At 42.8% G+C, this 14,683-nt stretch overlaps 1 protein-coding gene across 4 annotated transcripts in view; it reads right to left on the bottom strand.

Moving 5' to 3' along the window:
- Window positions 1-14,683, bottom strand: part of TRRAP (transformation/transcription domain associated protein) — a 126,917-nt gene that overhangs the window by 86,213 nt on the left and 26,021 nt on the right. For all 4 annotated transcript variants that reach the window (XM_049902657.1, XM_049902659.1, XM_049902656.1 and 1 more), the window contains exons 16-21: window positions 14,556-14,653; window positions 13,859-14,053; window positions 12,572-12,763; window positions 10,305-10,470; window positions 7,756-8,012; window positions 5,201-5,401 (exon numbers count right to left, since the gene is read on the bottom strand). In XM_049902657.1, the coding sequence (XP_049758614.1) occupies window positions 5,201-5,401; window positions 7,756-8,012; window positions 10,305-10,470; window positions 12,572-12,763; window positions 13,859-14,053; window positions 14,556-14,653 (1,109 nt within the window). The remainder of the gene's footprint in view (window positions 1-5,200; window positions 5,402-7,755; window positions 8,013-10,304; window positions 10,471-12,571; window positions 12,764-13,858; window positions 14,054-14,555; window positions 14,654-14,683) is intronic.

The raw sequence follows: 14,683 nt of genomic DNA, 5'->3' as shown, positions 1-14,683 counted from the left end.
AGAATCACATGATCGTATGGACAATGCAGAAAAAGTATCTGACAAAGCCCAACACCCATTCCTGATAAAAACTTTAAGCAAAATAGGAATAGAAGGAAAATTCCTCAACATAATAAAGTTATATAAAACCAACAGCCAACATTATCCTCAACAGAGAGAATATGAAAGCCTTCTCCTTGAGAATGGGAACCAGACAAGGATGCCCTTTATCACCACTCTTATTCAGCACGGTGCTAGAGGTCCCAGTCAGAGCAATAAGGCAAGAAAAGGAAATAAACGGCATCCCAATTGGTAAGGAAGAAGTAAAAGTATCTCTATTTGCAGATGATATGATCTTATAGACAGAAAACCCAAAAGAATCCACAAGAAAACTAATGGAACTAATAGAAGCTTTCAGCAAAGTATCAGGATACAAGATAAACATAAAAAAATTGGCTGGATTCCTCTACACCAACCAACAGAGCTTGGAAGTGGGGATCACTAAATCAATACCATTTACAATAGCCCCCAAGAAGATAAAATACTTAAGGATAAATCTAACCAGCGAAGTAAAAGACCTATACAAAGAAAACTACACGACACTACTGCAAGAAACCAAAAGAGACCTAAACCTAGAAAAAAAGCTAGTGCCGTTGAGTCAATTCCGACTCATAGCGATGTATAGCACAGCGTAGAACTGCCCCATAGAGTTTCCAAGGAGCGCCTGGCGGATTTGAACTGCTGACCCTTTGGCTAGCAGCCGTAAGAGACCTATGTAAGCGGAAATACATAAACCATGCTCACAGATAGAAGACTCAACTTTGTGAAAACGTCAATTTTACCCAAAGCAATCTACAGATGCAATGCAATCCTGATCCAAATTCCAACATTTTTTAACAAGACAGAGAAACAAATCATAACTTCATATGGAAGAGAAGAGGCCCTGAATAAGTAAAGCATTACTGAAGAAGAAAACAAAGTGAGAGTCCTCACGCTTCCTGATTTTAGAACCAACTACACCATCACAGTAGTCAAAACAGCCTTGTACTCGTACAACAGATCATGGAACAGAATTGAGAATACAGATGTAAATTCATCTACCTATGAGTAGCTGATATTTGCCAAAGGCCCAAAGTCCATTAAATGGGTAAAAGGCAGTCTCTTTAACAAATTGGGCTAGCGTAACTGGATATCCATCTGCAAATAATGAAACAAGACCCGTACCTCACACCACGTACAAAAACTAACTCGAAATGGATCAAAGACCTAAACATAAAATCTAAAACGATAAAGATCATGGGAAAAAAAATAAGAACAACACTGTTAACACATGACATAAACAGAATACAAACCATAACCAACAAAGCACAAACACCAGAAGAGAAACTAGATAACTGGGAGCTCCTAAAAATCTAACACTTATGCCCATCAAAAGGCTTTACCAAAAGAGTAAAAAGACAACCAACAGACTGGGAAAAAATTTTGGCTACAACATATCCAATAAGCACCTAATTTCTAAAATCTACAGGACACTGCAACAACTCAACAACAAAAAGACCAATAACCCAACTAAAAAATGGGCAAAGGATATGAACAGACACTTTGCCAAAGAAGACATTCAGGCAGCTAAATAGATATATGAAGAAATGCTCACAATCATCAGCCATTACAGAAATGCACATCAAAACTATAATGAGATACCATCTCACCCCAACAAGGCTAGCATTAACCCAAAAAACACAAAATAATAAACATTGGAGAGGTTGTGGGGACACTGGAACACTTATGCCCTGCTGGTGGGAATGTGAAATGGTATGACCACTTTGGAAATTGATTTGGTGCTTCCTGAAAAAGCTAAAAATAAAAGTATCGTATGATCCAGCAATCCCACTCCTAGGAATATATCCTAGAGAAATAAGAGCCATCACACAAATAGATATATGCATACCAATGTTCGTTGTAGCGCTGTTCACAATAGCAAAAAGATGGAGACAACCTAGGTGCCCATCAACACAAGAATGGGTACGCAAATTATGGTATATACACACAATGGAATATTGCGCAACGACAGAGGACAATGATGAATCCCCGAAACACCTCACAACATCAATAAATCTGGAAGGTATTATGCTGAGTGAAATTAGTCACAAAAGGACAAATGTTGTATAAGACCACTATTATAAGAACTCAAGAAAAGGTTTAACACAGAAGAAAACATTCTTTGATAGTTACGAGGGTGGGGAGGGAGGAAGAGGGGAATTCACTAACTAGATAGTAGACAAGAATTATCTTAGATGAAGGTAAGGACAACACATCACACAGGGGAAACCAGCTCAACTGGACTAAACCAAAAGCTGAGTTTCCTGAACACAAGCAAACACTTCTGAGGGACAGAGTGGCAGGGGCGGGGGTCCAGGGACCATGGTTTCAGGGGACATCTAGGTCAACTGGCAAAACAAAGTTTATTAGGAAAATGTTCTGCATTCCACTTTGGTGAGTGATGTCTGGGGTTTTAAGAGCTTGGGAGCGCCCATCTAAGATGCATCAGTTGGTCCCAACCCACCTGGAGCAAAGGAGAATGAAGAACACCAAAGACACAAGGAAAATATTGGCCCAAGACACAAAAGGGCCACATAAACCAGAGACTCCAACAGCCTGAGACCAAAAGAACTAGATGGTGCCCAGCTACCACTCATGACTGCCTCAACAGGGAACACAACATAGAGTCCCTGACGGAGCAGGAGAAAAGTGGGGTGCAGAACTCAAATTCATGCAAAAAGACCAGACTTAAGGGTCTGAAACTAGAGGAACCCCCGAAGACATGGCCCTTGGACTGTTAAGCCAGAACTGAGACCATTCCTGACGCCAACTCTTCAGACAAAGATTAGAGTGGACTATGAAACATTAAATAATACTCGTTAAGAGTGTACTTCTTAGTTGAAGTAGATATGCAAGACTTAATGGGTAGCTCCTGTCTGGAGGCAGGATGGGAGGGCAGAAAGGGATAGGAGGTGGTTGAATGGATAGGGGAAACCCGGGGTAGAAAGGGGGAGTGTGCCGTCACATTGTGGGGATTGCAACTAGGGTCACATAACAATGTGTGTATAAATTTTTGTATGGGAAATTAACTTGAGCTACAAACTTTTGCCTAAAGCACAATTTAAAAAAAAAAATCATCATCTTAGGTGAAGGGAAGGACAACACACAATACAGGGGACATCAGTACAACTGGACTAAACCAAAAGCTAAGAAGTCCCCTAAAAACAACCAAATACTTCAAGGGACATAGCAGCAGGGATGGGGGTCTGGGGACCATGGTTTTGGGGGTCATCTAGGTCAGCTGGCATAACAAAGTTTATTAAGAAAATGTTCTGAATCCCACTGACTTTGGTGAGTGATGTCTAGGGTCTTAAAAGCTTGCAAGCAGCTAAGATGCATCCATTGGTCCCAACCCATTTGGAGAAAAGGAGAATGAAGAACACCAAAGACATAAGGAAAATAATAGCTCAAGAGACAAAAAAAGGGCCACATAAACCAGAGACTTCATCAGCCTGAGACCAAAAGAACTAGATGGTGCCCAGCTATCTACCAATGGCACCCCTGACAGGGAAATGTAACAGAGAGTCCCTGACAGAGTGGGAGGAAAGTGTGAAGCAATACGCAAATTCACATCAAAAACCAGACTTAATGGTCTGGCTGAGGCTGGAAGAACCCCAGCAGACATGGCCCCCGGATCCTCTGTAACCCAAAACTACAACCATTCTTGAATCCCACTCTTCAAAGATTAGGCCGGACGATAAAACAGAAAATAATACTCGTGAAGAGTGTACTTCTTAGTTCAAACAGATACGCGAGACCAGATGGGCAGCTCCTGTTCGGAGGTGGGATGAGAAGGGACAGGAGCTGGTTGGATGGACACAGGATGCCCAGGGTGAAAGCAGGAGTCTGCTGTCACATTATAGGGATTATAACTACTATCACATAACAATAGGTGTATTAGTTTTTGGTAAATTAACTTGGGCTATAAAATTTCACCTAAAGCACAATTAAAAAAAAAAAGAAAAAGCTGAACATAAAACCCACCAATCCCCATCCTGGGTATGTACCCAGAAGATACAAAAGTAGGAACACAAACAGAATCATGTACACCAAGGTTTACTGCAGCACTTTCCATAATAGCCAAAAAGTGGAAACAAACAAAATGTTCATCGACAGACGAACGTGACATATACACACAGTGGAACAGCTGCCAGTCACAGAGAGAAGTGAAGTCCTGACGCGTGCCGCCGCACGGACAAACCTGGAAAATGTGCTGAGCAAATACCATATGATCTCACTTACACGAAAAAAAAAAAAGCAAATACACAGAAACAGAAGATTATTAATAGTCACCAGGGGAGGAATGAAAGGGTAAAGGGGAGTTTCTGTATAGGGGCACTGAGTTTATGGTTGTGGTGGGGAAATATTTTAGAAAAGGATAATGATAATGGTGGTACAGCATGAAAACGTAATCAATGTCAGCGAACTGTAAATGTGGAAGCTGCTGTGTTGGTGAATGTTTTGGCGTGTTTATTTTCACCACGTTAAAGAAAAACTACACTATTTAACACAATGTGGGAAAATGCTCAACAATGTAGATTACAAGTAAAAGAAAACGCATGCGAAATAGGACTAGGAGAGGGAGCAGAAAAGGTCAACAGTGGCGTGGGGGGGCAATTTTCACTGAGAACAAAGCAGAAGTAGTAGAGCAGAACACTAGCCAAGATGTTGGGGACATTGTTACACAAGAAAACAGGAGCTGGGAGGAAAGGAGGGTGGTGGGGATGAGAGACAGGCATGGAGCTAACACCGGATTCTGAATGACACTTGGAGGCAAAGCCTTCTGGACACCAAAGCAGACTAAATCAAGAGCCGGATGGGTTAAGCAATACCTCCTGGTCCCAGCAGAAGAGACAGAACTGCTTAAGGGGCCCAAGTTCTCGGACGCAGCACCTCTCTGTTGGCCTCCTGGTGTTATGAAAGCCCCTCAGTAATCAAGCTGACGCCCAATAAATCCTGTTCTGAGTTAGAAATTCCCTCCCAAGAAGATACATGGTCTCTATTTACATATCACATAGTTACATGGTGTATTTACATATTACATACACATTTACAAACAGAAATTAACTTTCTTAAAATGCAACATATTCTTTAAGAAGGTCTCAAAGACTTCCAAACCTACCTTCTCCATTGGGAGCTGAAGGGACGCTTTACAATCTGAAAACTCCACTGTAATACTGGGTCCCTGGACTTCAGTCACAACATAGTGCAGCTTCTGGGATTCCTTCAACATCTTCCTGTTACTGCCTCCAAATTTACCAAGTACGCGGTAGGCCACGTGAGAGATGCTATCCGCAGGATTGCGTAAAGTGCGCCATAGGGCCTAAAAACCAACATACTTCCATTAAAACTTCTTTGAAATAAGTAATGCATTCACATGGCTCACAAATGAAATTTCAAAAGTCATAAAGGGCTATACAGCAAAAGCCTTCCTCCCACCTCTGTCCCCCAAATACACACTACCCAGTCTTGGGGGAAACCAGTATGATCAGCGTCTTGTGTAGCCTTCAGGAAGACTCTATGCTTTTATAAAAACAGCTCATACATAAACACAAATGTCCTTTCACACTCCAGTAATATAAACGGTAGCACGGTATAAACACAGTTTTACATACGGCTCCCTCCTATCCCCTTATAGAATGGCTCAGAATTATATTCAAGAGATAACTGCATTTTACAGCGGTGCAGCATTTCACTGTACAGCACATTCATCATTTAATGAGGCCCCTACTAATGAACATCTCGACTGTCTCCAATCCTTTGCTTTTATAACAGTACAATGGCCTTATACATCTATCATATCAAGAGGCTGAAGTATAGCCGAACAATGAATTTCTCGAATTGGAAACTGATAGATTTAGAATTGAGAGCTGTTGCCAAATACCCTCCACGGAAGTTACACCCCCACCAGGAATGCACCAGAAGGCAATTCAAAACTGGAATCTGGTATCCAGGGGGGTGGTTTTAATGCACATTTCTCCTACTAAATAAACTTATTTCTATGCAGTGAATAGACACTTTATCTTCTTTTTGTAAATAATCTATTTCTATCCATTGCCCTTTTTCCTATTTGCCCTTTTATTGCATTGGAGAAACTAGCCCTTTATTTACAATATGAGTTGGAATAAGTTTCTTCCCAAGTGTCTTTGATTTAGGTTACAAAGATACCTAAATTCTAGAAGATAAGTAACGAAGGCCTGGGTACGGTCAGATTTATGCAGTGTGTGTAATAGGTAAGAACACAAGTCCTGGGGTTAGACAGTATTTGATGAGAGGCATATTACTTCACTGAAACCTCAAACTCTGAGTGTGGCCGGCTAGGTCATCAGAGAGGCCCTTTCACTAAGAACCAGCAGATCCCAGCTAGGACACTGCTCTGTGGCACTGCTAGGCTCACAAGAGGCAGGGAAAGTCTCCAGGACACCTCACAGCCAAGGCTAGATGCATGGGACTGGAGCAGACCCTGTCTGAAGACAGAGCCCATGGAAATTCTCCCATCTCGACAGTACTAGGTAAGCAGTGAAGTAGATGAGCTGAACCTAGGACTCAAGTTGAGTTTAGGCTCTTGAGAGGACAGGAGTGATCCCAAGCCAGGCCCAGGGTCTGCCTGCTAGAACCAGGCCCTCTCTCCTTACAACCAATAGAGGTGTTCTCGAGGTGGGCCTGTAATCTTCCAAATGACAGGCCAGAGAATGGACTTGGAGGGTCTGCCCAGCCACTATGCCATCTTCTCCCAGCCTAGGTCGAGCCCAAGATCTAAATTTTAGGACTGGCAAGGAAAGCTCTCCCAACTTAAACTCAAATCCAACCTGTAGTCTCTAATCTAATTTTCCCAGTGACTCCTGTCCTGTAGGAGTTAATCAGCCTCCACTATATAAAGCTAGTATCCTGATCCCTACTTGGGTTCAAATACCCTCGACTAAAGAGGGAGTAAATTCACGTGCAACCTAAACCTCTAACAATTACCAGCCACATTACAAATCAGTAATAGCAAAATTGGAATAAGTAACCTAAGATATTTGACATATGAACTTAAATGAACAGAACACATGTCTTCGAAACAACTTATTTTGTTATCTGTTCTTCTTCCCTTGGGATGGAGGGACGCCTATACCTTCCCTTAAAAGTTACATCTTTTGTGGACAAAGGAAGGATCTCAGATGTTTGAGATTGCTTCAAGCAACAGCACATATACAGTGAAACCTGGAACTCAATGGGGCCGCCTTGTCTTTCCGGGTCTCGCGAGTTCTCCTCCTGTGACAGGGTGCAGTCTTACCACTTCTCTATTGCTCTCTAGTCTTAGAAAATATTTTCATTTTCCTTCTCTGACAGGTTTCCACCTTACACATGTTCTGGCTGCCGCAGGCTTTACTATAGTAACCGTTAACGCCTGTCTTCATTAAGTCATGAACTTACTGTGAATCTAACACTTGTGAAGGCCCTCTGAAAAAGAGGGTAATACTGCAAAACGAATACCCACTTGGTAACGGTAGAATTTCTGGGCTCTTTTCATAAGCCAGAGGCCTCATAAAGCAAGTTCCACATTCCACCACTCCACCCTGCAGAGCCTACCACCAAGTGCAGAGAACCAACTAAGATGGCCCACCACTATAGGAATACAGCTCAAATCCTCAGTGACACTCGCTGCATGAGCCTCTGACACCCCTGCTGACTCACCTGCATGAGCTCTGCACGGACTGGCTGGATGTGGTCATAAAGGAAATCAGGCTGCAGGTTGTCCACACACAACTCCAGAGTCCTCAGGCCCTGGCTGACCAAGGTCTGGGACCCGTTGAGCGCAGACACCAAGGGATCCATCAACATGGGCAGATACGGCAGGAGCGAGCTCAGCCGCACAGGCACTGTGAGACACAGCTCCACAAAGAGGTCCTTCATGTGCTGCTTATGCAGGCCGCTCTGCAACATGTTCAGCCCTGCAACAGGGTTTGAGACCATCAGAGGGAGGAAAGGCACTGCCAGACACGCCACAGTTAACTACACAAAGCTACCGGTCCACCTTCCCTCTGTAAACATCAAGGCACTTTTTGCCCATATGATACCCTACACTAGCTTAATCTATTCTACAACTGCTTTTGTGGTCCTTTTGTCTGTTGTATTCACACTGACAACAGGAGGCTGCCTGCAGTTATTACAAAATTGTAATAAAAATGGTAACACTATACTGTTATAATCAATATAAATCATTATTAATCTTTTATTTTAACGTTATACTACTAATAAGCCCAATCTAAAGATACAGTCTTCAGTATGATCTGGTCACCCCCAGTAAGAGGCGAACTGCCTTGTATCTTTTTTCAGGTTTTTGGTAGGCCACAGCTAAAACCCATGCTCTAAAGCTAACGTTTTTTTTAAAGTTCACTTTTGTTATTATAAAAGGAGAGAAGGCTCCTTCTTATAAAGTCAATGCCTGATCCTTCACAAGGAATATCGAGTATTTACTGAGACATGTCAGGTAGGGAGCTTACGAACTAGTTAGAAAGATAAGGGTAGGTAACACTGGACCCCAAACCAGTATGCCCTGTGAAGCACAGGCAGAAGTGTGGCGAGAATGCAGAGGAACCAGGAGTCACCAGGGAAGGCATCACAGAGCAGCACAACTAGATTCAGAATCCAAAGGACAAGGTGGATGGATGGGAAGAGGGCCAAGGGCTAAGTACCCCGAAAAGAACAAGTTCCAACAAAACAACATGAGAAACAAGCTTGGGGACAGCAGAGAGAGAGCAGGAGGAAATCAGAGGGGTCAGCACAACGGCTCCATTGGGGGATAGAGGGGTCTGGAGATGGGGTGACAGACAACACAGCCTGCTACCGGCTACTGTCAACACCTTCCATGGTGGATTTAGGGTCATGTTACAGTCAAAGTGTTCAAGTAGTTCCCAGTCGTCCCCTGGGTATACTATGTTGTAAAAGGCTTCTCTTCAAGGAACTTGCAAAGAAAATAGAGAAGATTCAATCCCCTGGCAAGAGTTCAACCCTTATTAAAAAATCCCTAGACGGGTGTCTCCCGTCAGTTCACCCACCGTGAACAGTCAATGGACTGAAGGTCTCCTTTAGCTGTTTATCCTAAAGCATCCCTGATTACATGGGAATTACAGGACTTTGGTTGTGCAAATTGAGCCTACATAAAAATATAAACTAACTAGATATCAGCTTTATAACTTGCTTTTTTCCTTGTTCTGAGTCTCTTCCAATCTAGGGGTCCCTGATCTTATTAATCAATAAAAATTTCTTTCTTTCTAGTTTTGCTTAACAAATGTAATGGTTAACTTTATGTGTCGGCGTGGTTAGGCTATGGTTCCCAGGGCTTTTGCCAAACACCAGGCTAGCTGTTGTTCTATAACGTGATCTAAGGCAATGCACGGTGAAACCTGTAAGAGCCAGAACTCAACAGGACTGCCTTGTTATCCAGGTCTCACAAGTTTTCACCTCTGAAAGGGTGCGGCCTTATGATTTTTCTCTCTCTCCCTTTAGTGGAAAATATTTAAGTTTTCCTTCTCTGACAGGTTTCCACCTTACACAGGTTCCTGTTTTCAGAGGTTTTACTATACTACAGCCCCCTTCCATAATGTAACCTAGTATAATGTAATCAATCAGTTGAAAGGGAGCCTCTCTGGGTGTGGTCTGCCCTCAGACTGTAACTACTTTGGGAAGGCTCACACTTGTGCGCACAAGCCCCCCCTCCCCCTTGACTCTCCACTCTTCTCTTTGCCTGACCTATGGGTCTTGGAATGCAAGCTTGCAGAGGTCTCCAGCCTGCCGCCTGACCTACCATACCAGGGATTTTGGACTTGCCAGTCCCCCACAATCAAGTGAGCCAATCCCTTGAAGTAAATCTCTCTTTTCCTCTTCCTCTCTATAGACACAGACAGATATAGATACACACACACATCTCACTGGTTTTGTTTCTCAAGAGAACCCTGAGACACCAAATGCTACAAAATGCCACCAAGCTCTCACCAGAGTAACTAAAACCTTTCAACGTCCATTCAACTCTGAATAGGGAAGAAGAGTCCATCCCTGAACGTGGGCCCCAACAATGTCCCACTGCCTTTACAGAGAGAGTGGGTGGCACGCACACACAGGCCCTCCCCTCACCATGACCGTCACTGAGTGCAAAGTGTGAATCCCAGCAACTGAGGGCCGGCGCTGACCCAGACACACGCATGCACACAACGCTAAGAGACCACCAAGAGCACTGCCCCAACCTTGCAGGAGGTTCGGTAGGAGGGGCAAGAATTCCTGATACAGGAGATCGTGGCTCCCTCCACCGATGGAGCGGAACAGCGCCCGAAGCAGCAGGAAGTAGTTGTAGGGCTCCTTGGCGGTCTGTGCGAGCTCCATCGAGCTGTTCACAATCTTGTGCAGGTGAGGCTGCGGCGGGACAAAGAGTAGGTTAGTAGGCTCCAAACGAGGAGGGAGTAACACCATCAAGACTCAGGCTCAAAGGCTCACTGTGGTCCCAACAGGACCAGAAGCTAATTCTGGTGAATTTATTCTGAGAGAAGAAAATAAGAATTTTGTAACCTTTATTAGACTCAAGTTAATTTCTCTTCCGGTATCTTGAGGTCAGCACCAGTTCAGCTGTGGAAGCAGCCCTGAATAGGTTCCCGCCCAGCTATGCAGTTACGTGAGGTGGAAAAGACAACTTTGCAGCAGGAGCCGGAGGTGCTGCCAGCTCAGCAGTCCTCACGCACAGTCACTCCTTCAAGAGGACAAGATGAACCAAGATCAAAGGCGCCTGTTTCCTACACGACCTAGCCTGAAGGAACAGACTCTTCACCAGCAATTAGGTATGAAGTGTGAAAGTCTCAATGAGCCCCAGGAGGCACTGGAGACTGTAGGCTTTGGGAAGACTTAATTGGTGCAGTAGTTAAGCAGTTGGAACCCACCAGCTACTCTGCAGGAGAGAGATGTGACAGACTGCTTCTGTAAAGATTTACAGCCTTGGCAATCTTATGGGGCAGTTCTACTCTGTCCTACATGGGGTCGCTACGAGTCGGAAACTACTCAACGGCAAATGCGTTTGGTTTTTTGTGTGTTCATATGGGCATTTAGCTAAAAAAATCCACTTTATTAACTTACAGTAACTTTAATCAATATTTTAAATCATATTAACTTTATACTTCAGAGTACAAAGTACTCTGACACATCACAGGTTAAGTTAACATAACATTTTTTCAAGTGTATGTTCGAAGTGAACTGTAAACTGCTAGTACAGTCATTATTAGTGTATATGGCATGATATATTTTACAGAATAAACTATCTGTTATTATTCTCTTGGCAAAAAGTTCTATGAAATCTGTTTCTTGACTATTTTTTCCTAAACAATATTCTGACATTCTACCAATATTTGTCCTATTACATTTATTTTGTTTCTTGTTCCATACAGTGATGTTGGCAAAAAAACTGATACAGAATTATGGGGACACAGATTTACAATGAAATATTTCATATCTTAAAAACACAGTGCTCTCCTTCTCTGTGGACACAAAGTAGTGTCTATGACATACCTGAAAAAGCCCACCGAACTGTCATGAAAAAGCAAAGATTACTGGTGCTCTCTATCACCACCTGCACATTCACTCCACCAAGACCAGACCATGTGACCGGCCTCAAGGCATCTCCTTAGACACAGGTGAAAATACTCCACTTTCTATGGAATTTAAAGATTCTGCCATAAATGGAGGTGAGTTTTGATCGGGCCTTTGTTATGTCACCTGCTGCTTTTAACAGGTGATGTAACCACAGGTAGGTTTAAGTCGTTTGCTAGAATCTAATTCTTATATAATCTGGTATCATCAGCTATCTATAAAAACGAGTCATGAGACGCGTATCCTCCGAGATGATCTTAATAAAAAAACACAAACTGGCTAGAATTCTTAATTTAGGGAGGAAAAATAAACAAATAGTCCTGAAATGTGATGTTTGAGCATTGCCACAGGGAACATGAACACACACAAGAAAACGGAGGAAAACAGATTACAGCTGTAATGAGAACTACAGGCCGGCGAACTGCAAGAGAAGGCACTTTTTCTTCTTCATTCTTTTTACCACTTAATAGCTTTTGTTTTGTTTTGTTTTTTTAAAGAAGGAGGGTACGCTCCCTACTTGTGTAATCCAGGAGACTAAATTTTTGAGTTTAAGAAATAAAGATTGGTGTTAGCAAAACCAACTACAACCCAGTTCCTGACCATGAGAGATTTAAATTTTTCATGTTAAATCATCAGATAAATAAACTGAGCTCTGCTTAGAAACGCATGAAATGTTTCCACACTAGGTCCTTATCTGTTGCAAATATTTATTAATTCAAAGATTGCTTTACATATAAACTGTTTCCGTTCCTGTTCAAGAGTGAAAACAAAGATTAAACAACAACAACACCTCCCCACCAAAGTTCCACCCACATGGGGCCGTTAAGTCGGAATGAACTTGACGGCACCCAATAAGACAACAGGTCTCAATGAGCTTTACCTTCAGCATTTGTTCATTTTCAGCTGCAAAGAGGGAGACGGAGCCAAACACCAACTTAAACAGCTTGAGGTACAGGTTGGAGAGCTCCACATTGGAGCCCATTTCTGGCAGGCGGTCAAGGAGATACTCCACCAGAATGGTAGCAAACAGAGCAGAGGTAGTAGGATTTGCCAAGAAGGAATTGGCAACAATCTGTCAAAACAAGAAAGGCACATGACAAAAATCAGCCCTTCCCTAAAGCAGCTTTAAGACAAAATAATGAACTTTTCAAAAACATAAAATCAAAGAAATCAAGAAATTAATTATCCAATAAAGGGGGAAAAAAACAAGAAATACATTTAGTGAGCACTGAGTTGAGCATTTACTTCAAGTACCTAATCTGTTATTTCATCCAAGAGCCTGTACTTAACACATAATTTCTACTAACCAAAGAAAGCGGCCTAAAGCATCTTGATCTTTTGAAATACCTACTTTTTTAAACACTGTGACCCAATGTTCTTTAAATTTTGCTTGATAAGCACATCCCCAGGTGCATTATGAACAAATATTCTCAAAATAAATGTAATACCAATACACCTACTCCTCACTTATCGACTACCTCATCATCTGACGTTTCATACTTATGACAACAGCGATAAATTTACTATCTGGCTATTTTGCACATTAATGAGGAGTTGAGGCAAGAGGGGGAAGAGGAGGGCAAGGTTTGCGAGGAGAGGGAGCGAGGCCTCGCAGGCCACCAGTGGTTCGTATAACATGGGCTGGGTGGAGGAGCCCACGGCCAGGCCATAAGGAGCTAGATGGGGGTCTCGGAAGTCTTCTTCCAAAGAGGTCTCTCTGTCACCTCCGCAGCCTCCACCAGGCCCAGGTGTCCAGGCCTCACCTGTTTGCAGGCCTGGGAGCCGCCCACCACCGAGGCCGTCTGCAGGACCCGTGGAGTGGTGGAGAGGCTAGCCACGGAGGCCTGAAGCTCAGCCAAGTGATAATGGACACCTGCTGCTCCAGAGGTGGCGGGCAACTCCTGACCACCACCATCGCCATCCCCAATCCCCGGGGGCTCCACGACGGTGGAGAAGGAGGGCCAACTGCACCACACGGGGAGTGAGTGACTGGGGGAGAGGACACTGGTGCCAAAGATGGGGTACTGCCCCGACTCTGACATAATGCTGATTTTTGCATAATGACCTGGTCTTTTGAACCTAACCATGTTGATAAGTGAGATGTAGGCATACTCAACACATAAACAAAGACGTTAATGTTGAAAAAATGTAAGAAAAAAGTTTATACCTGAAGGGCATAATTTTTTGAGATTCTTTCCACCATATAAGGGACTGTGGTTTGAAAGATTTCTTTAAATGTTAAAGGATTCATCATCGTGAACACGCCAGCAAAGTGTTCTAATACCTCCTTCTCTTCTTTCATTCTAACCGTCTGGCAATTTGCAACTCGAATGTAGGTCTGCCCATTGCCTGCTATCTGGACCTAGCATAGGAAAAAAAAAAATCCACAAGCATTCCTAGTAAACTTCTCTGAATATATCCCATGACATTAGATCAATTACGTACTTAAAAAGGCACTTCTATTAGATAATGAATACCCGCCAAAACCATTTAAATTCTCTAGTCTCTCATAGCTGACTTGGTGGCAACAGGTTTTTTCTCCTTAATTTTGCAAAGTCTTAAAAATAACTTCTTTATGTTGTTCAGAACACAACATCATTAGTTTTAAACCTGAAGTTTCTAATTCCTCATATTCCGTCTACATAATCTCCCCCACAAAATACACAAATTCAAACTCTTACATAAATAAGAACTCTCTCCATAAATGCAATGTTATCACAAAACGAAAGCAAACCTGGGTATACAAATACCAAAGACCATATTTGCAAGATGGAAACAGCCAATCTCTCAAGACCCATCTCATCACTATATCTCTGAGAGGTGCACTCTGTATTTGATATGTTGGTTTGAGGGCACTTCCTTACCTGATAAATATCTAAAGCCTGCATTGCGTATTTCACCAGTTTTATGTAAATCTGAGTCTCTTTGGGCTGCAACTGCTTGTTGGGAATGAACTGAGCTTCTGGAAAAGAGATTGCATATTAAGTTAATG

The sequence above is a fragment of the Elephas maximus genome, chromosome 12, assembly GCF_024166365.1.
Source record: "Elephas maximus indicus isolate mEleMax1 chromosome 12, mEleMax1 primary haplotype, whole genome shotgun sequence".
Lineage (NCBI taxonomy): Eukaryota > Metazoa > Chordata > Mammalia > Proboscidea > Elephantidae > Elephas > Elephas maximus.
This window is presented reverse-complemented; position numbering and strand designations above follow the sequence as displayed.